The sequence below is a fragment of the Stenella coeruleoalba genome, assembly GCF_951394435.1.
Source record: "Stenella coeruleoalba genome assembly, chromosome: 10".
Classification (NCBI taxonomy): domain Eukaryota; kingdom Metazoa; phylum Chordata; class Mammalia; order Artiodactyla; family Delphinidae; genus Stenella; species Stenella coeruleoalba.
Window position 1 is genome coordinate 69,971,531 of NC_137156.1, and position 23,006 is coordinate 69,994,536.

Here is a 23,006-nt window from a genome sequence, read left to right on the forward strand (position 1 = left end):
CACCAGGACGTGGACACTGTCTTAGCCATCTTTTATCCCCAGTGCTCAGGACCGCACCTGGTGTGGAACAGATACCCAGTGAATATGGTTGAATTAAATTGAAATAGGGTGCCTGAAGTCCAAGCAAGGTGGGGTGGAGGTGGGCAGTGCCTTCGTGGTGAAGCTGGGTGAGGAGGTGTATGGCTGCCAACCATAGAATGTACCCACTACCAAGGGGTCCCAGGATGAGTGGGATGGGAAGCAGGCCAAGTCTGAGGCATCAGGTTTTCAGGAGTGTGTAGAGTCCCAGAAACCAGTTGGAATTGAAGACAGCAACAGAGAATGGATGAGATGGAAGGAGGAAATCTGGAAAGCTGAGCCTAGATGAATTCCCAGAGCCAGTGACTTGCAGGGCCTATGGGTCCTGTGCACAGAGAACCATCGCTGAGCCTGTGGGTCAAAAGGCATCATCCAAGGAGTTGAATCTCTGGAGAAGTGAGGAGCTGCTGAAGATCCTCTTAGGTGCTTTAACTTTCAGAGAAGCAGAGTGATCCTGTAGGCCCCCAGTATCTAGTTAGGACTTTTGTTTGCAGTTGGCCAAAAACCGAACCTCAACTGGCTCAGTTTATTGGCTTTTGTAACTGAAAAGCCCAAAAGTGGGGGGAGAATTTTGCCTTCAGGTTCGGCTTCATCCAGGGGCTCATACAGGAGCATCAGAGCTAGGTGATTTCCTCTGTCTTTCTGTTCGGCTCTCTCCTCATCTTTTGGCTTGGCTTCCCTAGGTGTTGGCTTTTCATCTTTATGTCCCCCTGGTAACTCTAGGCTTTTAGCCTCTGAGAGCTCAGTCAAGCCAATGACAGAACTTCTGGCCTAGTGGCTGAGTGAAACCCAGGACTAGCTTTAACTGGACCTGGTTGGTGGGCATTGGGACACATGCCTATCCCTGAACCAGTAACCTGGGTCACATGCCGACCCCTGTGGCCCCTGGACTAAAAGTAGGAAAGGAGCAATTCTCAGAGGAAAGTCAGGGTGCTGTTACCCTGCGAGTTTTGCTGGCTGGCAAGAACCATAGTGAGCCACCCCCTGCCAGCTGCTTGCTTTACCCCCGCAGCCAAGAAGCAGCTGCCTCTGTGCTGCCGAAGAGTGAGGCCACATCCAGCGAGAGTGCCCTGTCAGCTTCCTCTGCCCTCTTCCCATGGACCAGATGGCTTTGAAGTTGGTCTCCATGGAGCGGTCAGCCAGGCCACCTGCTGGCCACCTTCATTTGTCATCTCGGGTACATTCTGGACGGCATCCGGGGCAGTGGCCCTGCTTGGCCTGGGTGGTCATGGGATCACTGGGCTGATGACAGTCCTATGAGGTTTCTGTCCCATCTCCTGGTCCTCCTACTGGGACTCCACTTCCAGAGCCCGGGAGTGCGGCCTTGCCCCTTCCTGTCCCGGTGGCCTTTGATGGTGAGTTTCTGATGGTTCACAGGGCTGTTTCCCACTTCACTGAATCTGATTTTCACCGTCACCTGAGTGGGCAAGGGTGAGTATCCTGGTTTTATGGATGAGGAAACTGAGAAGCAGAAGGGGCAAATAGCTTAGCCGAGTGCCACAAGAAATGGGCTCACTCGCATGTGCTCTACAATTTGAACTTAGAAACCAAAGGTGAAGAAGAAGGAAGGCATGCTGCCTATTCCAGCCAGTCTCTTCATGTGAACGTGGCATCAGCTACCCATTGGCGGCCCTCTAAGTACGTTCTTCATTAATACCTGCAGAGGAAAGCATTACCTCTGTTTACATCCCAGCACTCTGAGCTGAGGCCGCCTGCTGCTCCCCGTCCCGTGATCCCCGGTAGAGTTTACTGGAGGTTGAATCACACATCAGAACCCTGTAAGAGTGGCCACAGCTCCCGAGGGCACCTCCTGGAATGTGTGAGGCAGCAGGTGGGAGGGTCTCTCGGGCAACCTCGGGTGACCTGGTCACCTGACAAGGCAATGGCTGCTCTTGGGTCTTGCTGCTCCTGGTTGGCTGTCCTCCCTGGGGTCCCTGGTCCCTCACACGGCTTCCCTCTGAAGCCTGAGTCTGGACATTGCTCATCAGGTCATAGAGAATTGTAATTTCACACTGGAAGACATCATCCACTCAGGCTTCTTGTTTTACAGGTGAGAAACAGAGACTCAGCCTTAGAACCTTACCTCCTCTCACTCCCACCCCCAAGTCCATGGTGTCCCTCAGTCCCTTCATCCTCACCCTCCCCTCACACCTGTGCTCCTGCAGCCCTGGACCTCTCATCACCCTTGACTGATTTGCCCTTGTGGGTACTCCTCCCTCTGACTAGAGGTGGGGAGGCTGTGGGTGCAGAGCAGGAGCTGTGAGGCTCTTCCCAGGTGTTTAGCCATGGGCGTTTTCCTGGGACAGGGCCTGCAGTATTCTTATGGGTGGGATGTCTGTGTCCCGCCCCCCCCCCCCGCCCGTGTTCATGTGTTCAAAGCTCAGCCCCAGTGGGATGTTGTATGGAGGTGGGGCCTTTGGGAAGTGATTTGGGTTAGATTAGGTCTTGAGGGTGGGGCCCTCATGTTGGGATTAGTGCCCTGAGAAGAAGAGGAAGAGATCTCTCTCTCCGTGTGTATATTTCCACCAAGGAAAGGCCAGATGAGGACATCATGAGAAGTCAGCCATCTGCAAGCCAGGGAAAAGGCTCTCACCAGACATCAGATCAACTGGCACCTTGATCTTCCCAGCCTCCAGACTGTGAGAAATAAGCCTCTGTTTGTTTCAGCCGCCCAGTCTATGGTATTTTGTTATGGCAGCCTGAGCTGACTAAAACAATTATGGAATGTCTTAGCAGGAAGGGCTATTGAATAATGTTTGGTCAAAACTTCTCCTTTTGCTCATTTATTTCTTCATTTATAAATACTCAGTGTCTATTTTTGTGACAGACTTGGGAATACAGTGACATATGAAATAGAAATGGTCTCTGATTTTATAAGAAATTATCATTTATTGGGAGAGACAAGTATCAAAGAGGTAGTTTTTTTTTTAATTAAAATTTTCCATTGTGAATAGGGCTATGCAGAAATATGGTGAGCTTTGACAGTGGGCCCAAATTTTGTCTGGGAGGTCAGCAAAGCTTTTGCTGAGAAAGTGTCATTTAAGCTGAGCCTCAAAGGACAAGTAGAACTTAGCCTGATGAAAAGGTGGGAATTGGTGGGGGTTGGGGTGGGGGGAGGCATTCTACAGCGAGGGAACCGGATGTGGACCCGAGTCAGTCAGGGGCTGAGCTGGGGCCAGCAGAACACAGATATAGCTCCAAGCCCTGCGTTCTCTCCACAGCCCTGTGCTGGGCTTGTGCTACTGCCGTGTCAGGGTTGTGTGCTCACCAAAGAGGGGAGTGGACACACACGGGGGTAGGCACACCAGGTGGGTGAAACAGCGTGGGCAGAGGCATGGAGAAGGGAAAGCATGGACTTGGGAACACAGTGGGAGGGAGCAACTCGGCCCATGATTTGGAGTGGACACTCCTGCAGGAGAGAAGCAAGCAAGCCAGAAGGTACAGAAGGGTGGAAGGTGAGGGCGTTCACCAGGGGCTCAGGCTGGGGTTGAGAGAGAGGGCCTGTGAGATGTTGGGATCAGCTATTTATTGTCTCTACACTCTGACTGTTGATTCCAGGTGTGTCTTAGGAAGGGTTTTTGGTAACTTAGAAAGATTCCTACCTTGCTTGTTTTGCTTTTTGGTACGTATTGCTAGAATCCCAAGTTCTCATGTTTTTATAGTCCCCTTTCAGTCTGGCTTTGTTGCTTAATTCCTTCTCTTTTTTTCTTCTCTACCTCCTATTAGCACCTGTGCGTACTTTATGTGTGCCGTGTATGGTGCTGGATGCTGGGGTTACAAAGACAGTAAGAGATGATCTCTGCCAATGGGGACCCCGGGACTGCAGGACACAGAAGGGATATGTGTGTGGAGGGGAGACTCTGTACCTTCTGCCAGGGTGTACGCCAGGAGACCACTGCAAAGACTTGGGCCCTGTGGGTGGATGAGCAAAGCAGAGAGGTGACACTTACATGGCTCATCAAGCCTTTGTTGATCTTTTGACACAGGCCGGGAGCTCTGTGAGGGTAGGGGTCAGGCTTTCTGAGGAGGACCCAGGTGCTCAGGGATAGATGGGTAGATGATGGATGGGAGGATGAATGGATGAACGGATGGGTAGATTGATGGTGGATGGATGGATGTTAGTACCACAGCACTAGTAAAGCAATGCTTAAAAATAGGACAGCTGCCAACCAAGTACAGTCAAAGATCCTGGCATCTCCTATTCCCTGCCGGTTGACAGTTTCTGTTTCTCAAGGCTCTGTGAGGGGTTAACTGGTTTAGAGACTGTTGGTTTAGAGCCTCTCCTGTTTGGTGAAACTTCACTGTTTAAAGAAGATAAATCAGGCTGCAGAATTTGATGTTAAGCCTTTATTTCTCTAGTGACTTGAGTCTCGTGGGGGACTTTGCATCCACATAACAGGGTGGTCTCTGGTGAAGAATTGGTGCTTTCTTAAAAGATGGTTTGCTGGCCCTGCCCACCCAGGATCCCTTGCTAGTGAGGCGGATCCCTGCTGGTGGCTGGTTGAGTGTGCCTGGCAAATGCAGGGAGACTGGGGTGCAGGAATCATGTACTCGTTTTGTTTAGCCTGGGCTAGGGCTTTTAAGGAGCAGTCCCTGCCCAGGGGCCACCTCATTTCATGTTCAGTTCTTGAGGGCCCTTGCTCGCCTCTTTTCAGCCATCCCATTCCTTCATCCTTTCTGTGGTTTCTTCCATCCCAGCTGCTGACTCCATATCTTTTCTGTGCGACGTCTCACGGTCCTTCAGCCAGTTGCACGTTCCCACCCCACCCTGCAAGGAACCTGACTTTTTGGCGGCTTCCTTTCAGATCACTAACCCAACATTCTTTTCTCAAATGAACAGTCCTCTTGTGAAGTAATTACCTCCCCTTCCCATGATTGTTGTTTTGCAAGATTTTTTTTTTAACACTACATTTGCTTAAATGTGGAGGTGTATTTGTTTTACTGGAGTCCTTTTTTTTTTTTTTTTTTTTTTTTTTTTGCGATACGCGGGCCTCTCACTGTTGGGGCCTCTCCCGTTGCGGAGCACAGGCTCCAGAAGCGCAGGCTCAGCGGCCATGGCTCACAGGCCCAGCCGCTCCGCGGCACGTGGGATCCCCCCAGACCGGGGCACGAACCTGTGTCCCCTGCATCGGCAGGCAGACTCTCAGCCACTGCGCCACCAGGGAAGCCCTGGAGTCCTTTTAAATGGCAGGACTGGGGACCAGGATGACACTGGCTTCTGGGCAGACTGGTCTGTCGTGCTCTCCAGGCTGTGGTTGTTCACCTGGCACCATGGTAGAGTCTCTGTAAGAAAGAATCATGTTACAGCAAGGTTATATTTCTTATAGTCAATTCCATCAAGTAATGCACTGAGGATTTTGGAAAGAGAAACCAAAGTCTTCAAAAAGGAGAGAGAGGAGGATGAGAGAGGGGGATAAAAGAACCCTAAACAATTCAGTTGCACGAATGGCCCTTGAATTATTGTGGCAAAATTACTTGTAAGTAAACGCTAAAGAGGAAAAACAAGCTGTGTTTGGTAGGTGTACTCTCTATTCCCTGTCTTGTTTGTCTGCTCTGCACTATAGCGCTGTGTTGATATAGGGATATAACTGCTATGAATATTGATGGCAGCAAAAGCCTTTTTTTCCCCGTCTGGCCCAGTAAATAAAGCAGAAAGGATAAAACGGGAAGAGGAATTGTAAAATCCACGTGCTGTTTCCAGCTTACCTTGTTCCCTTACAACTCTAACTCGCAAAAACATGTTGACGATCTACCTTTGGTGGTCAGGGTCTAATTTGAGTACAGCAGATTGGTTTATTCAGGGATTTTTTGCTTCTTGTTAAAGCCACAGAGTGGCTTTTCCTTTTAGCTCTCCAAGTTAGCGTCACTGCCTCATTGAAGCTTTCCTGGATCTCTCCTCTGTAGCTAGTAGCAAAGTCAGTCTCTATTCCTCAGAATATCCACGGTGGCCTGAGTGCACCTCTCTTGGGAACCCACCACCCAGGGATGTGGCAGTGAACGGGAAGACGAGCCCTTGCTCTCACGAGGCTCACAAGGAGTGTAGAGAGTAAACAGAGGAGTCCTTGGAGGTCTGCGTGTGGCACGAGGGGGCACGCACACTGCTCCTCTGGGAGGTTTCAGCGGCTCACCCCAGCCTGGAGGATGTGGCTGGCTGTGCGGAGGGAGTAGGTCGTGGTCCGAGAAGGCCTCGCAGCCTGCTGAGGGGTGCGGGGTGCATGGGATGAGATGAGCCAGGCTGAGAGCAGGACCTGATGGCAGATCTGGACGAAGCGTGAGTGTGGAGGTTGGGGATGAGCTAGGCTTTTAAAATTGAAAACACATTGACTCTGGCTAAGTGACACCACAGAGGAATTTATTAGACCGCTAGGATGGTGTTCTGAGGATCAAGGGGTGCTCTGGGGGCACGTTAGGAATACAGGGAAGTTGGGGGGGGGGAGAACCGATGAACTGGCTTTTCAGTGTGACCAGTGGGGAGTCGATAATGGGGGTAAAGCCTGGGGTACCGCCGGGGTTAGATGGTTTCCCTGCTGGTAAAGAGGAAGGATGCAGTGGTAAGACTCGGTGAAGTCCCACTCGGGACTGGGGCTCGTCTGCAATGGAGGGGTGGCACTCTGGCGGCGGACGGCTAGACCCCAGGGTGGCTTAGGCAAAAAAGTGCTCACATGGAACAAAGCAAGTCCTTGCAGGGGAGAAGTTGTCTCACCCTTTGGCCTTATCAGAGGGCAGAACTGCTTATGAAGGTGCAGAGCTGCTCTTTGTCAGTTCCCTCTCCTGGGATGTCCTCTGTGTACCACAATTGAACCCCCACGTCTTGCACCAGACTAAACCTTTCGAAGATAGGACCACAGTGGAGCCATTTTTCTTACCTTGGCTCCCGTGTGGGGCCCATCGCGCAAAAGAGGTGCTCACTAGGCATTTCCTGAGCCAAATTTATTCACCCCCTTGCGCCAAGTATCTTAATAAATGAATTCTGTGACTTCCATTTTCCTGAGGCATTGGTAACTTTCCTCAGGTCTCACAGAGGGGAATTAATATCAGCAGGGGACTTTATGGGCTGTATGGGACAGTTTTAATTACTTACGAGTTTTCATTTAGTTATTATTTCAATAGCTTTTTGCCAGCAAATGCCTCTTGTAAAATTAATCGCACACATCTCAGTGGTCTATATTTCTATTGAAACCAAAGCTGTATAAAGAAAACCTTTGTAAAAGAGGAAAGAGCCAACATTTTTAGACCTGCTGATGGATGCATTTTCTCCAGCTCATGGAATCGCATGAGTTGGAACTGGAAAGGTCCTAAGAGCCCTCTAGCCTGAGGGTGGCATCTCGGAGGTCTGTGGCAGTCAGATGGGAGTGGCTGCTGAGTCTGGAAGAAGAGGAGGATTCAGGGGCTGAGTCCAGGCTCCCTGGGAACGTGCGTGGTGACCCATCAGTAGTGTCAGCCGGGAGAGGCAGCACGCCAGCAAGGAGGCTGTGGGCTTGCTGTCCTGAATCCCCTCCCCTTACTGTGCAGGTGAGGAAACTTAGGTCCAAGGGATTGGAGGGACTTGCCGAGGTCACCTTGCTGCTCAGTGACAAAGATGATCCTGACTTAGAAGTCAGATGGAAACCCGAGAGGAAGAGAGGGTCAAAGCAGACGCAATTTGCTTTCTTCCAAAGGATATTCTGTTCAAAGCCCTGTGGGAATCTTTGTTGCATCCTTGTGCTTTTCTGGGCCTGATTTGGCAATCTTGGGAGGAAAACACGCTGTATTTTGCAAATGTGTGCAAATAACAAACGTGCTGTTATGTCCTAGGCAGAGTCACTGCACACGCATCAAGGCAGGTTGCAAAGTGCAGTAATATAGCCACTGATGAAAAGTGTTTTACACTTAGTTGCTTATGAGAAATTCAGTGTTAGAATTAAAATGCCTTCTTGCTCCAGGTGCAGTGTTAATTGTTCCATTTCTCATAATAAAACTTTGCTTGGAGAAGAATGTTTATATCTCTGAGATACTGATCTAATCCCTGTTTCTTTTCTTCTTCCCCCTCCCCCCGCTTTTTTAAATTTCTTTGTTTCTCTTCACAGGAAAAAGTAGAATATGCCTTCCTGATTATTTTTACAGTCGAAACATTTTTGAAGATTATAGCGTATGGATTATTGCTACATCCTAATGCTTATGTTAGAAATGGATGGAATTTACTGGATTTTGTTATAGTAATAGTAGGGTAAGTCCCTTTTATTTGAGGAATTTTTTTTTTTTTTGGGGGGGGGAAATGGGAGGTGGGGAGTAACAGAAAACAGTATTTTAAAGGAACAGGGTTGGTCCTTCGTGCCAGTGATTGCTGCCAGAACGTGTCAGGAGTTCTTTGAAGCCTGATGATGCTGCTGTCGGTCTCTGGGCAGAAACCAATTTGAAATTCTCTTGTTGTTACTCCCTCTTTCAGTAACGTGTTAAGGAAGGAAGTTTAAGCTCAGCTTGTGATGTGACAGGGTTCATCTTACAGGGCCTTGGGCCTCCACAAATAGGCCAGCCCTGCTGGTGCTTTGAGTCCAACGTGTACAGCTCTTATGCTTAACACCCCATTAAGTTAAAAAACCAAAATAAAACAGTAAAAAAGTAATAAATCCTTCAGAGCAGTGAGGTACTCTGCTATTTAACATCCCTTGAGGAAAGCTATTAATTTTTTCTGCTGAGTTGGGAGAAAAGACGTGGCACGCTACTATCCCATTTCACATAACAAAACAAGTGTTTGAAAAATATCAGATATCCAACATGAAATGAAATTAACCAGAAAATGCAAAGAATCAAGCCTTCTCCCCAAATCCTGTCACAGGAAGAAGACACCAACAGTTTCAGTTAAAGGAGAATATTAAAATAAAAAACAGTGAAAAAAAAAGAAAAAAAAAGAAAAACAGTGGCCTGTGTTATTCTGGTCCTTCAACACCTGGAAATGTTTCCAGCAAGAGAAAATGAATCAGTGTCAGAGGAATGCTGGGTCTTTGGACCAAATACCCACATAGGAAAATAAGATCTATTCCTGTGCTGAGTCTTAGTTGCCTAGCTGTAAAATGGGTTGCTCCTAAAATTATATTTTCTCCTATATAGAGAGAATGTTAAATGGCCTTTCTGTTTTTATCTCCATGACTTCATTCAAATGCCTTCTGCAGTTGAGCAAGGTGATTTTTCTTTTGGATTATTCTTTATCATGAATCCTTTAGCTTTTCATGGGCGACTAATACTGCTGGATATTGGGAGAGTGAGATAAATTTTGAGCCTGTTCTTTCAAACCCAGGAAGTTAAAGTGGGATCCAGAGTGGTAGCCCAACAGGATGATTAGACTTATGGAGAAAAATGTTAACTTTTGCAAAAACCACCCTAGTACATTGGACTCTAAGGTATTGTGGCAGAGGTAGTGCAGCATGAACTAAAATGAAGATACGTATCATACCTTCCTGTATTTGATGAACTTTAACAAGGAGTGGCAAGCAGGAGCCTTGCAGGTCTCTTGGTTCTGGAATAATCTTGCTGTGACTCTCCTGACCCTGGACTTCCTGTTCAGCTAGCGTATGGAGCTGCTTAGCGCCGTTTCTTTTGTCTCTACCCTAAAATCATCTTTCTGTCTGGAGGCATTTTTCGGATTATCATACAGCACAAAGACAGGGAACCAAGAAGAGTGCGGTAGTCTCATTGAGTTGAAGAGACAGAGACGAGTTCAGGGAGGCTGAGGTGGCTGAAATTTGAGAGGCATGATGTGGGAGCGGCGAGGGAGATATTGAGAGAAGGAGGTCTGTAAGTATGCCTTGGGGTCGTCTTGAGTTTTGGCTAAAGACTAAGCTACCCTACATGGGATGATAGTCCATAAGGCCAGGCAAAGATTACGACTAGGGAAAAAAGAAAATCTGGGGGGCTATAGCTGACTAATAACTAGGACTCACATAGGTCTTTGAATTGTTCAAGTTATGATCAACCAGAGTGGAAAGACCTCGTTGAACACCCTGGACTGTCAGTGGAGACCCCAGAAGGGCCATTAGTAGTACGGGCTAACTAACTCTAGAGCAGGGATTGGCAAACTGTGGTCAGTGGGCCAAATTCAGCCTGCTACCAATTTTTGTAAAGTTTTACTGTAACACAGTCACAGCATTTGTTCACATAGTTGAGTTGTGTGGTTTAGGTCCACAAAGCCCAAAATATTTACTGTCTGGCCCCTTACAAAACAATTTTGCCAACTCTTGTTCTAGACTAAAAACCATCTGGAACCCTTAGTAATAATATTTGAAAAGAAGCCTGAAAAGGAGCAAACTGACATGCAAGTAACTTCAGTGCCTGCCAAAGCAAAATTCAACACTCTTTAAAGGAAGACCACAAAATCCAGATAATTAAAGTGTTCAGCGTCCTGTCAGATATTACTAGACATGTGAAGAATTGTGACCCATAATCAGCAGGAAATAGAAACAGGCCTAGAAATGACAGACATGGTGGGATTAGTGGAGAATTCCTTTACAGGACTTTTAAAACTGCTGTTATAAATATGTTTATGGACCTAAAAGGAATATATGACTACAGTGAGAAAAGATGGGACAATGTAAAAAAAAGAACCAAATGGAACTTTGAGAGCTGGAAAACATATCTGAAATGAAAAATTCCCTGGATTGGCCTAACAGCAGATTAGACTCAATAGAAGAAAATAATCAAGGAATTTGAAGATATAGGAGTAATACAAAGAATAATGATGGAAAATAAATGAATACCACCTTGGTGACCTGTGGGGCAATATCAAGTAATCTAACATACATATATTTGGAGTCCTGGAAGATAGGAGATAGAAGGGAGACAGAAAAAAATATTTGAAGAAATAGTCCAAAATTTCTTAATGTGATGAAAAATATAAACTCACAAATCCAAGAAGCTCAACAAAGCCCGAGCAAAGTAAACATGAAGAAAACTACATCAAGGCACATCATGATCATAATTTGCTCAAAAGCAAAGATAAAGAGAACATCTTAAAAGTAGAGAAAAAGCCAAGCAACTATGCAAGCAACTGTGCAAACCAGAAGACAATTGACATTTTTAAAGTGCTAGGGGACGATGTCCACATAGAACTCTTATTCAATGAAGATATCTTTAAAAATTGAAGCAAGAAAGAAAATTTCCAGACAATCCACAGCTGAGAATTCATCAGGAGACCTGCACCTTAACAAATGTTAAAGGAATTTCTTCACGCTGAAGGAAAATGACAATAGATAGAAGCATGGATCTATACAAAAGGAATGAAGAATGCCAGAAAGGATGAGTGCATGTGTAAATATAAAAACATTTTTCTCATTTTAAAATCTTTTAAATAACAGCAGTGTATTGGGGGGTTTATAACATCTATAAAAGTAAAATATATGACAACAGTAGCACAAAGGACAGAAACAAGGAAATAGCCATATACTATAGGAAGGTGCTTTGCAGTTGGTGGAGTTATTTGAAGGTAGACCATGAGAAGTTAAAGATGTATGTTGTAAACCCTAGAGCACAGGCCAGCAAACCTCAGCCCATAGAACAAGAAGAGTTTATTGCCTCCCCTGCCCCCCAACGCTGACAAAGTATTTTATTGTCTGCTTTAGCAGATTAAGTTTTATTGGAAGACAGGCACACTCACTAATGTTTATGGCTATTTGGTGCTAGGATGGAAAAGTTGACTACTTGTGACAGAGACCCTATGGCCTGCGATTCCTAAAATAGTTACTATCTGGTGCTCTACAGAAAACTTTTGCTGACACTTGATCTAGAGGAGACACTAGAGAAATAAAGTGGTATAGTTAATAAGTCTGTATTGGAGATTAAATGGAATTTTTTAAAATCTCAATTTTTTAAAACAGCAGGGAAGACAGGAACAATGGACAGGGCAAATAGAAAACAAATAGCAAGATGGTAGATTTAAACTCACCCATATTTAAAATCCACCCTTACTTAAAATCCAGAGGTTATCCGATTTTATATGTGTATAAAAACAACACTCAACTCTATAGTGTCTGTAAGAAACATAATTTATAAAGACATAAATAATTTGAAAGTAAAAGGACAGAAAAATATATATCATGCAAAACTAATCAAAAGAAAGCTATATTAATAACCAACAAAGTAGACTTCAGAAAAGGGAATATTATCAAGGATAAAGAAAGACACTTTATGATGATAAAGGTGTCATTTCATGAAGATGTAATAATCCTAAGTGTGTATATATACACAGACACACGTGTGTGTGTGTGTGCCTGTATCTATGCATACGTACACACGATAGCAGATCTTCAAAATATACGAAGCAGAACCTGATAGAACTGAAAGGGGGAACAGACAGATCTTCAGTTGTACATTTTAATACCCCTCCTTGAGGAGTGTTGATAGAACATCTAGTCAGAAAATCACTAAGGATATAGGGAGATTTTAACAGTACCATCAACCAATTTGACTTAATTGACTTTTTTAGAACACTGTACCCAGCAAGAGCAGAATACACATTCTTTTCTCATGCATATGGAACATTCGGCAAGAAAGACATATTCTGGGCCATAAAACAAGTCTTAGTGAATTTAAGAAGATTAAAATCATATTAAATTATATGTTTTGAATGAATTTAGCAATGTTTCTGGATAAAAGGTCAGTATAAAAAAGCATGTGAATTTCTATATATTAGTCATGAACAATTTGAAAATAAAATGTTAATGACATTATTATTTACTATGGCATCAAAAACCATGAACTATTTAGGGATAAATGGTACACTGAAAATGACTAAACCTGCTGAGAGAAATTAAAGAAGACTTAAATACATGGAATGATGTACCATGTTCATGGACTGGAAGACTCAGTATTGTTGGAATATCAGTTCTTCCCAAATTGAGGTATAGATTGAATCCTAATCTAAATACCAGTAAGATTGTTGTAGAGATGGACAGATTTATTTAAAAATTTGTATGGAAATTAGAGAGGCTCTAGACTAGACAAAGAAATCTGTAAGAACAAATCTGGAACCTGATTTTAAGACTTCCTATAAAGCTACAGTAGTCAGGACAGTGTGATATTAGAGTAAGGAATAGACATAAAGATCAATGGGACAGAATAGGGAGTCTAGAAGTAAACCCATATGGATGTGATCAATTGTTTTTAGACAGAGGTGCCTTGATGACTCAATGGGTTGAGGAAACATTTTTCAACAAATAGCACTGGAACAACTATCCATATGAAAAAGAAGGCTCTCCATTCTTACCTCATACCGTATACAAATGTTACCTTAAAATGAATCATAGCCCTATATTTAAAACTATAACATTTCTAGGAGAAAATCTTTATGACTTTGGGGTAGGCAGAGATTTCTTAGGACCCAAAAAGCACTTGGCATAAAAGAAATAATTGAAATTTTGAACCTTATCAAAATTTAAAACTTTTCTTCAAAGGGGACACTGTGAAGAAAATGAAAAGATAAGGCACGGATTGGGAAATAATATTCCCAATACATATATTTGTATTCCCAATACATACCAAGGACTTGTATTCAGAATTTATAAAGAACTCTTATAACTCAAGGAGATGACCCAGAAGGTAAATGGGAAAAAAATTTGAATAGGTCTTCACAAAAGAAGATATGTAAATGGTCGACAAGCACCTGAAAAGATGTTCAGTGTCATTGGTAATTAGAGAAGTGCCAATTAAAACAACAGTGACATAGCACTACATACCCACTAGTATTAGTAAAAAGACCAACGATACCAGATTTTAACCAAAATAAGGAGCAACTGGAACTCTTACACACTGCTTATAGAAATGGAAAACGGTACTATCACTTTGGAAAAGTTTGCCAGTTTCTTACAGTGTTAACCATACACTAAACATATGACCCTATTACCAGGACTATCCTGGGTACTTACCCAAAATAAATGAGAATACCTGTTCACAAAGAGACTTCATTCATAATAGAGAAAAACTGGTAACGACCCAAGTATTCCTCAACAGGTGAATGGATAAACTCATTGTGGTATGTTCATACAGTGGGATATCAGTCAACAATAAAAAGAAATGAACTGCTGATAAATGTAACAGCTTGGATGAATCTCAAAACCATAGAGAACAAAAAAAGATAAACAAAAAGGAGAACATGTTGTATGACTCCATTTAGGTAAGATTCTAGAAAAGGAAAAAACAACCTAAAGTGATAAACCAGATAAAGTCAGTGGATACCTGAGGCTGAGCTGAGGATGACTGTAGGAGGCATGAGAGAACTGTTTGAGATATTGGGAAGGCTCTCTGTCTTGGTTGTGGTGTTTGTTACTGGGGCTTATGCATTCGTCAAAACTCATCTCATTGTACACCTTAAATGGGTGTATTTTATTATGTATAAATTAAGCTGCAATAAAGTTGGTTTAAAAAGTAAAAAATCGTCTAGGAAACTAAAGTCGAACTGGACTTGGTCTTTTTTTCTCATTAAATATGAAAAACTTTAGAACATCAGATTACCTTTTATCTAAAATACGTACTAAATTGTAGTCAAAGAGCAGAAGAAACGTTCAAAAAGAAAAAGGAAAATTAAATTATTATGTCTTCCCTTGAATCAAACTCCTGCTCACTGAAGTTGCCAACTGCCAACTCTGTCTTCATCCAATGGATTTTCCGTTCCAAGTCAACCATGACCTATTGCTTTTGTCAAGATTCCCAGTAACAGAGACATCATGAAAGTAATTGATATTTCTAAGATGTTAACTGTTAATAATGTGACCACAGGAAGGTTCAGCGTGTCTACTGGAGCTGATATAATTCTCTTATAGCAGAGTTTGATCTGAGTCAACTTTTATCCCACTCCTCTAAATTTCTCAATAAACATGTATTTCAAACATTCAAGCTCATCACTTAAGCCTTTGTGAACATGGGGGGCTCATTCTGGTGCTTCTAATTTGTGTCAGTTTGGGTAGCTCCTTGCCTTTTCTTCCTGTCTTGGGGTAAACTTTTAATAACAGTCTAGGATCAAATACTTTCTCCTCTTGTCCACATCTCTTCAGGCACATGGTACTTATTTTGTTCGGGTGGGAGCAGTGAAAGGAGTAGATATTAGAATGGGAAGGGCGGGGCTCTGGATCATTTAATCAGTTTTCAGAGTAGGAAACTTAGGCCCAGAGGAGGAGAGGGACTTTCCTAATGCCTCCTAACTCTTAGGAATGGAAGCATGCCCTGACCCCTTGAGCCCTCCAGCTGTCTGGAAACAGCAGCCGGCTTCCCTCTCTGAGTCAGGCTCCTCTGTGATGGGAGAGACATTGTTCACCTGTTTTCAAGGCATCACCGAAGAACAGGGGATAAAAGGGCCATAAAGTGTACATTGCAAAGGTACACTGGTACTTGAAAGCAATCTTAAGTTACCACCTGCATAAATTATTTTCCTAACCCTTTGGGATGAAAATTCCTGTGGCTGCTGTATTTCAGAAGAGTTTGAGGTTTTCTTTCTTCCTTTTGCTTTGTTTTTATGACACTGTGAACTTGTTTTGGAGGGGAGACTTTTAACTTTATTTAGCCTTGCTGCAGGGGTTTATAGTAATTACAAAACTATGCTAATGAGAGAGACCTATCATAAATCTGATATATTTCCCCAGTCAGAACCAGAAAGAGCCCACCTTCTGTAGCTTTGAAAAGGTAAAGACCTGACTTATTCCCTCCCTGTTCCCCACCCCCCGCCAGGTTCATTGCTCATTGCGGTACTGTTATTAAAACAGATGACCCGTCTTTAAACACCCCAGAATGACATGACTGTGCCCCATCAGGACTGTAATCAGACCACCCTGTGTTTTATGGACTTAGTGTCTTGGCCATCCAGAGGCACGCCAGTGGGTGCAGAGTTTCTGCTTTGCTGCTAATTAAACTTTGGAAACCTTTTCTTTGTTGCTGGGCCAATCATTTCCACAATCTGATTGGCCAGAGTTGATTCTATTTGAAATGGGCAAATTTCTATTTATTCTGAAAAACAAGCAACAATTCCAAAGAACAAATGTTTATTTGAAAGAGCAAAAAAGTAACTGTCAAATGAGCGGATTGCCTGAAAATAGCTTTATCCGAAAAGCCTTCTGAGAGTAGGGAAAAATTTGTCGTGGCTGCCAGATACAATATTATTCACATTTCAAAAGAGAAAATGACGATCTTAATACCTTCTCTTAGGTTTCTGCTCTTGGCCTTTGCACAGCTCCTTAGCATCTTGTGATTTACATCATTCCCTGAACAGCCCTTTGGAGGTGGAGGCGGGGGTGTGTATGTGTCAGTGACTGTATTGGAAGTGGCATAACATATCGTTTAAGATTTGGGACTTTGAAGTCATTCATGCATTCATTGTTTATTCATCACATATTTTTGAGTGCCTCCTGTGTGTCAGGAACTGTTCTAGGCACTAGGCTGGAACAGACTAAATGAACAAATGAACACACAGACTACAGTTCCCTGCCCTTACGGAATCTCAGGGCGTCGAACATACCTGGATTCAGGTTTTAGTTCTGCCACTAGTTTGTGGCCTTGGGCGAGTTACTTGTTCTCGCCAAGTTTGTTTTTTCACGTGTAAAATGATGTTCGTGATAACTCCCACTGCCTAACATTTTTGAGGATTAAGGAGATAATTTTAAGTGTTCAGCACACGGTGAGTCCTCATCAATGGCAGCTGCTGGGGCAATTCCACCATCATCACTGGAAGAGGGGATTCAGCAGGGAGCCAGGGCGCTGACATGCTAGGATGCTCCACTGGCAAGAAAACAGGTGAGATCAGTCCCCATCCCTAGTCCTTCTAGATGTAGGGGTCACGGCCAGGAGTCACAGCCTGGTTCTTACCTCTGCTTTTCCTTCCCTCTACTTAAGCAGCAGCCTGACAGAATTGGCCCTTGTTCAGAAATAACTACTCTCACCATCCTGTTTTGCTTCCCTGGGTGACAGACTCTAACATTTCTTCCCCTCTTCTTCTTTCAGATTGTTTAGTGTAATTTTGGAACAATTAACCAAAGAAACAGAAGGCGGCAACCACTCCAGTGGCAAATCGGGAGGCTTTGATGTCAAAGCCCTCCGCGCCTTTCGAGTGTTACGACCACTTCGACTAGTATCAGGAGTGCCCAGTAAGCACGTTTCGTTTCCTAAAGCCAGAAGTTTGTTGATTTTTATCCTTCTGGGTGGGTCTCGGGATTATGAAACAGGGTGCGATGAGGTGAGTTGCTGTGCACCAGCCGAGGGCTCAGCAGGTGACCGTGGAGGCCTTCGCCATTTACAGAGCACTTTCGCTTGTATTGTCACTTCGGGTCCCCGTGACAGCCCCGACCGGGGGTGGAGGGGGGGTGGAGGGGGGCAGTAGTGATTGTTGTCTTCCTGATTTTATATTAGAGAGAATCTTCTCTCGTGCAGAGACCAAGTGGGTGGTGGCAGGAGACCTTGAGTTCAGGCCTCCTGATTGCAGTCTGGTCTTCGTCCTCTGACATCTGCTGCCATCAGCTCCTCCCACTCTCAGGCCTGTCCCTTTGAACGTGGTGGGTTATGGGGATGAGGGTGTTGGAGGCCTCAACTGACTGCCTTTTTTCAAAGTGAGAGCAGCAGGGGGCTGGGATCCTGAAAGTCTATTTAACTCTCCCACGGAGGGACTGTGACCGTCTCACTCGGGGGTGAAGAGGTGAATGCTTCTGTGTCCTCCCTGTATGTAGGGCACAGTAGCACCTGCCTGAAGGTGGTTGTGAAGTCTGAATGCAGTAATGCAGGGAGAGCCTTCAGCGCAAGGTCTGGAGCACAGAGAGAGCCCTCAGTGTGAGAGATGCTGTATCACCCACTAGCCTACTCTACCTGTCTGTGCCAGGCCCTAGTTTGCTTCTTGCTCCAGATCTCCAGGCCAGGTTCAGTGCCACCTGAGTTGGAACAGATGCCCCATCTGTGCCCTGGCCAGGAACTTCCGTAAGGAGCGTGGCATATGCTTCCCTGGGCTCTACTCATGATAGGACATCCCTACTGGGAACTTCAGACGGTGGAAGTTTTAGTGCCTCTCCAAGGCCTGTGGCTGTGAGTTGGCTGCCTGCTTCCAGCTGCAGGACAGATATGGGATTGCAGGCTGTGCCTTTTTTTCACAGCGCATAAAGCCATCAAAAGAGCACAGATCATGTTTTTGCCTCTCCAGAAGTTCTTCATGAAATTTTTATTAAACCTGTTGGCACTCAGAACGCACCAAAAATTGTCTGGAAAAAAAAATTTCAAATTTAACATTTTAAAATGTAGGAAGTGGTGTTTTATGTGTACTTGTTTTTCCAGATTGTTCCTTTATTTTCATTGAAAAAGATCAGCACAAGTCAAAACCACAGAACCTTCTGGAAGCAATTGAGAAAACTCGAAATACCTTGGAAATGACTGGCCCTGTTACTTGTAACATGATTAAATGAGAAGTTCAGTGAGCAAACATGAGGTTTCAGATTCAGTTGTTACAGCTTAATCTAATTTCAGAGTAACCACGGCAACTTTTTTCCCCCAAAGAGCAAATGACAGGCCAGCCTGCCTGCAGTATGTGCTGTGAGCAGACATGCGGGTGCAGTGGCTTTGTGGGTCTGAGTCACGTGTGAGGACTTTCTCAGCTCATGTTCATTAACTGCCTTGGAGCAGCCACGTCTCTCATCAGAGCCAGCTGGGCTTTGGGGACATGGGTCAGGGGCTCTGCGTCACGCTCTTTCCCATGCAGTTGGCAGCTGTGGACTAGGGATTTCTTATATACTTGAAGTTGTTAAAAATGCCTGGGAAGGTGTGACTGTTTATACTTATCTGGGAGTTGTCTAATCCCTTCTCAGGAGAACTCAGACTGTCCTACAAGACATGATTTTGTGTGTGTATGTGAATATATGTTCATTCATTGGAAGGTAAACATGTGTTTCAGGTAGAGTCCTTCAGATGTTTGTGAAGCTCTTAACTAGCTCCACACAGGTAACTGATAAATATGTATCAGAATCCTAGACCATCAAATGGGAAAGAACCCTCAAGATCATCTGGTCCACAATCACCACCTTTTAGATGAGGAAGGTCATCGAAACCTTGGGCAGCTTCTCATGGCTAGGGGGTGGCCAAACAGGACCAGACCGGCGGCCTCCTAGTTCCTGGCCCTCTGTTCCTTCTGCTCCATTTCACTGCCTCCTTGGTTAGAGTCCTGTGAGATCTGTTGTGCACATTGGTTATATACAAAGGAGCCTAATGTCATGAAAGTGTACACATTCACAATAAGATACAATGTCATTATTTCATAAATTTGGCCAATCTGAAATATAATAGTCACAATAAACATAGACACACGTATGAAACATAGGGCTCACTGCCATACAGCTGAGAAGAGCTAACTGCTGGATGATGATTTTGGATGGCCCATCCATGTCTTAAAAAAAGAAACACAAACAAACCCAAATGAAAAAGCAAACAAAAAGCCCCTTGCCCAAGTAGATTAGAGCGTATGTTTCTTTTCCCCTCTATCTTTTCCTTATAGAAGGCAGAAACATTCAAAGTCATCCGATTGATCATTTTTTCTCCAAAAGAAACCATTTGAACATTTAAGTATCCGAAGACAGTATGTAGGAGTTCTGTCTTAATGAAAGTCTGGAAAGAGGTTCTTTGCGAGTCTGAAACCCTCTTATCGCCCTTCCCTCCCCATCCCATCCCCCAGCTCTTCCCATGTGCTTCTTATCAAGGCGAACTTTTGCTGTTATCGCTGATAAGTATTTTTGCTTGGTGTGTTCTGACTTCTAACGTATTTAATTCTAGCATCTCAGCCTCTTCTGTTCTTTCATTGTTTGAATATGTATTGGGAAAGTGAGAAGATACTAGAAAAGGGCAGTTTGGAGGAGAGAGAGACAGCAGGGAGAGGAAGGGAAAGAGAAAGAAAAAAGGGGGAAAAGAGTGAGCTAGTCGAGTGGAAGCTGAGGTAGGTCCCGGTGTTGGGAGGAGCGCAGGGCACGTGCAGGGGCGTCAGGTGGCTGGATCTAGTCCGGCTCTGGTTTCCTGCCGACCGCTCTCCCTGCGGCTCCTGCTTCCCCCCACCCCCCACCCCAGGCCAGAGTGTTGCCCCGCTGTCCCTGTTCCCATGGTCTTTTCTCTTCCTGTACCATGGCTCTCAGTGTTGCTCCGTGGGTAGCTCCCAGGTTTCCACGTCCCTCCCTCATCTCTCAGGTCCACGTGTCAGCCTCAGGGCACTACCCCCTTCATGTTAAGTGATCAGACTCACCAGGTGGACAGTTGCTCTTACCCTCTCCTTCCCGACCCCTCGTCTCCCTCTGCCACTCCAGGGGACCCTCCTTTGACAGGCTTGTCTTTGTTCAGGCACTAGGATTAGCCTCTTGACCTTGCCCTGCCTCCCTGGGCACCTTCCTCTAACTCAGACTCACTTGCTGAGTTCTGATTTCATCCAGCTCCTTACCCTGTCCTCCCTGGAGGGCCCAGCACCCTCCAGCTGCCTCTCTGCCCGTCTTGCCTATTGCTGCCCCACTTGTCTTTCTAAAAAGGCTGCCTTTTGAGTTTTCCTGGGTCTCTCCCATGTATACATGTTATTAAACTTTTGTTTGATTTTCTCCTGTTTAAAATAAAGAGGCTGCCTTTTGCCAATGGACTAAACTCTGGCCCTGTGATCTGAATTCAAAACTCAGAGCTACCCAGCTGCAATCTGCTTGTCTTTCTTGTTACCCTTTTCCACTTCATGACCGCCAACCGAGACTCACCACCCCCAGCCCTCGTGGCGCTCGCTCACTTCCGTGCTTTTGGTACTTTCTTCCGCTGCCTGGAGTAACCTGTCTCCTCTGGCCTGTGGAAATCCATGCTCCTCATGCTTCAGGCCCTCCTGAGAGGGAGGCTACTGCCCAGTCCTCTTTCTTCTCCCCCACTCAGAAGCGATGCCTTTCATCCCTCTTTAATTTTAACTATGTGATATTACTTATTCAGCATCTGTGTGCTACCGTAGAGTAATTTGTGTTTAATTCTTACGTCTCCTTCTGCAGCATAACCTCTTTGAGAGGAGCCACATTATTTAATACATCTTCATATCCCCCAAAGCACTAAACCTTATGTTTGCTGCACAGTAGATGTTCAAGGAATTTTGTTGAATGGATGAAAAAATGCATAAAGGAATGACTTTCATATCTGGCAGTGCCCTCTCTAGGCCTTAGTTTTTCCATCTTTCAAGTTGAGGGAGTTGTATTAGATGGTCTTTAAGGTTCCTCTTTGACTTACCCACATCCAGGCTCAACGTGACTTAAAAGCTATGAAATACCTCTGAGTTTTATTACTGTGTGTCCTGTACAGAGCAAGCATCATTAGGAATCATATCTGTGCATCACTGAAATATCTTCCTGGCTCACAAACTTATTTTTCTGTTTCCTAGGTTTACAAGTTGTCCTGAACTCCATCATAAAAGCCATGGTTCCCCTCCTTCACATAGCCCTTTTGGTGTTATTTGTAATCATAATCTATGCTATTATAGGATTGGAACTTTTTATTGGAAAAATGCACAAAACATGTTTTTTTGCTGACTCAGGTGAGTAATAAAAAATGACAGCTAACCTAACTATTTAAACATTTGGCTTTCCCAAAAACAACTTTTGTGGTTTGGGGAAGATCTAAAACAAAATGAGAGAGAGAGAGAGAGAGAGAGAGACAGGGAAAAAAAAAAAAGATAGCCAAATACACTAGTGAATCTAAGACAGTTCTTAGTGTGAATCATATTCAGAATAAATGAGAATTTAGTTCCCTTTTCTATCTTGATTTCCTATGTAATGTGCTCTGGTAAACGAGATGGGGGGACCCCCTGAAACTGGACCGTGAGGTGAATCAATAGTGTTGCTCTGTATAGGCTGAGGAAAGGTGCTGTTAGAGTGGGACAGAGGAGAGAGGGGTGGATTCTGAGTAGAGGAAATGGCAAATTGCATGGAGGAGGGAAAGTTTGAAGTGAACCTTGAAGGGCAGTAGGAATCCGAGATAGCACAGCTGGGAAGTAGAGTGTTGCAGGCTCTGGGCAGGGCACTTCGCTTCTGCAGCTTGGTTTCCTGATGTTCCTTCCTCCCTTGAGTGGTCAAGCCTTCTTCTGCTGTTTGCAGATATCGTAGCTGAGGAGGACCCAGCACCGTGTGCGTTCTCAGGGAATGGACGCCAGTGTACCGCCAATGGCACAGAGTGCAGGAGTGGCTGGGTTGGCCCCAATGGCGGCATCACCAACTTTGATAACTTTGCCTTTGCCATGCTCACCGTGTTTCAGTGCATCACCATGGAGGGCTGGACAGACGTGCTCTACTGGGTAAGCCGCTTGAGGAGAGAGTTGATGGAGTATGCTTTCCTCAGATAAAAGTGTTTCATTAGCTAGAGTCATTGGGGAGCTGGCTGAAAAAGACCCCCTGGAAGTGAGTTCTTTGGGAAGGGAAGCAGGCCCTCTCGTCACTCAGTAAGACCTATCATCTCTCCATGTTGGGGCCTTGGTTTCAGCTCTAGAAAGCTGCTATAGGAGGTGGACTCCCTCGCATCCCCAGTGCCGCCTGGGGACTTACTGCTGAGCGTGCCCAGTAGTCCCCTGTGTTGGAGGAACTCCAGAGGGCCGGGGCTGTCCTCATTAAACTCTTAAAGAGCCAGAAGTCATTCCCCAGGTTAAGAGGCTCCTGGACTTCCATGGACTAAAACTGACCTTTTATACCTGAAGGCAGGTTGCTCTACCAGATCCTAAGTGGAAGACAGGGAACATTAATTGAATTCTTGTCATGCTTTCCATAGCTTAGTACAGCCTTAAAGCCCAAATGGGTTTTTTCCCCCATTCAGTATTACTACTGATCAGCCCAGCATAAGCCCTTCGCTCTCTTTTCCTTTTACTTCGGAGCTATAGAACTCTGGCAGAGAGGGTAGAAATGGCATATAAGCCTCCCAGGGCTGGTGGACCTGTCCATGAAGACAGGTGGACACTCTTT

At 44.9% G+C, this 23,006-nt stretch overlaps 1 protein-coding gene across 1 annotated transcript in view; it reads left to right on the plus strand.

Moving 5' to 3' along the window:
* Positions 1-23,006, plus strand: part of CACNA1D (calcium voltage-gated channel subunit alpha1 D) — a gene marked incomplete at its 5' end in the record, with an annotated part of 318,918 nt that overhangs the window by 155,153 nt on the left and 140,759 nt on the right. The window contains 4 exons of the mRNA XM_079934343.1: positions 8,145-8,284; positions 17,032-17,174; positions 21,440-21,592; positions 22,152-22,348. Of these exons, the coding sequence (XP_079790469.1) occupies positions 8,145-8,284; positions 17,032-17,174; positions 21,440-21,592; positions 22,152-22,348 (633 nt within the window). The remainder of the gene's footprint in view (positions 1-8,144; positions 8,285-17,031; positions 17,175-21,439; positions 21,593-22,151; positions 22,349-23,006) is intronic.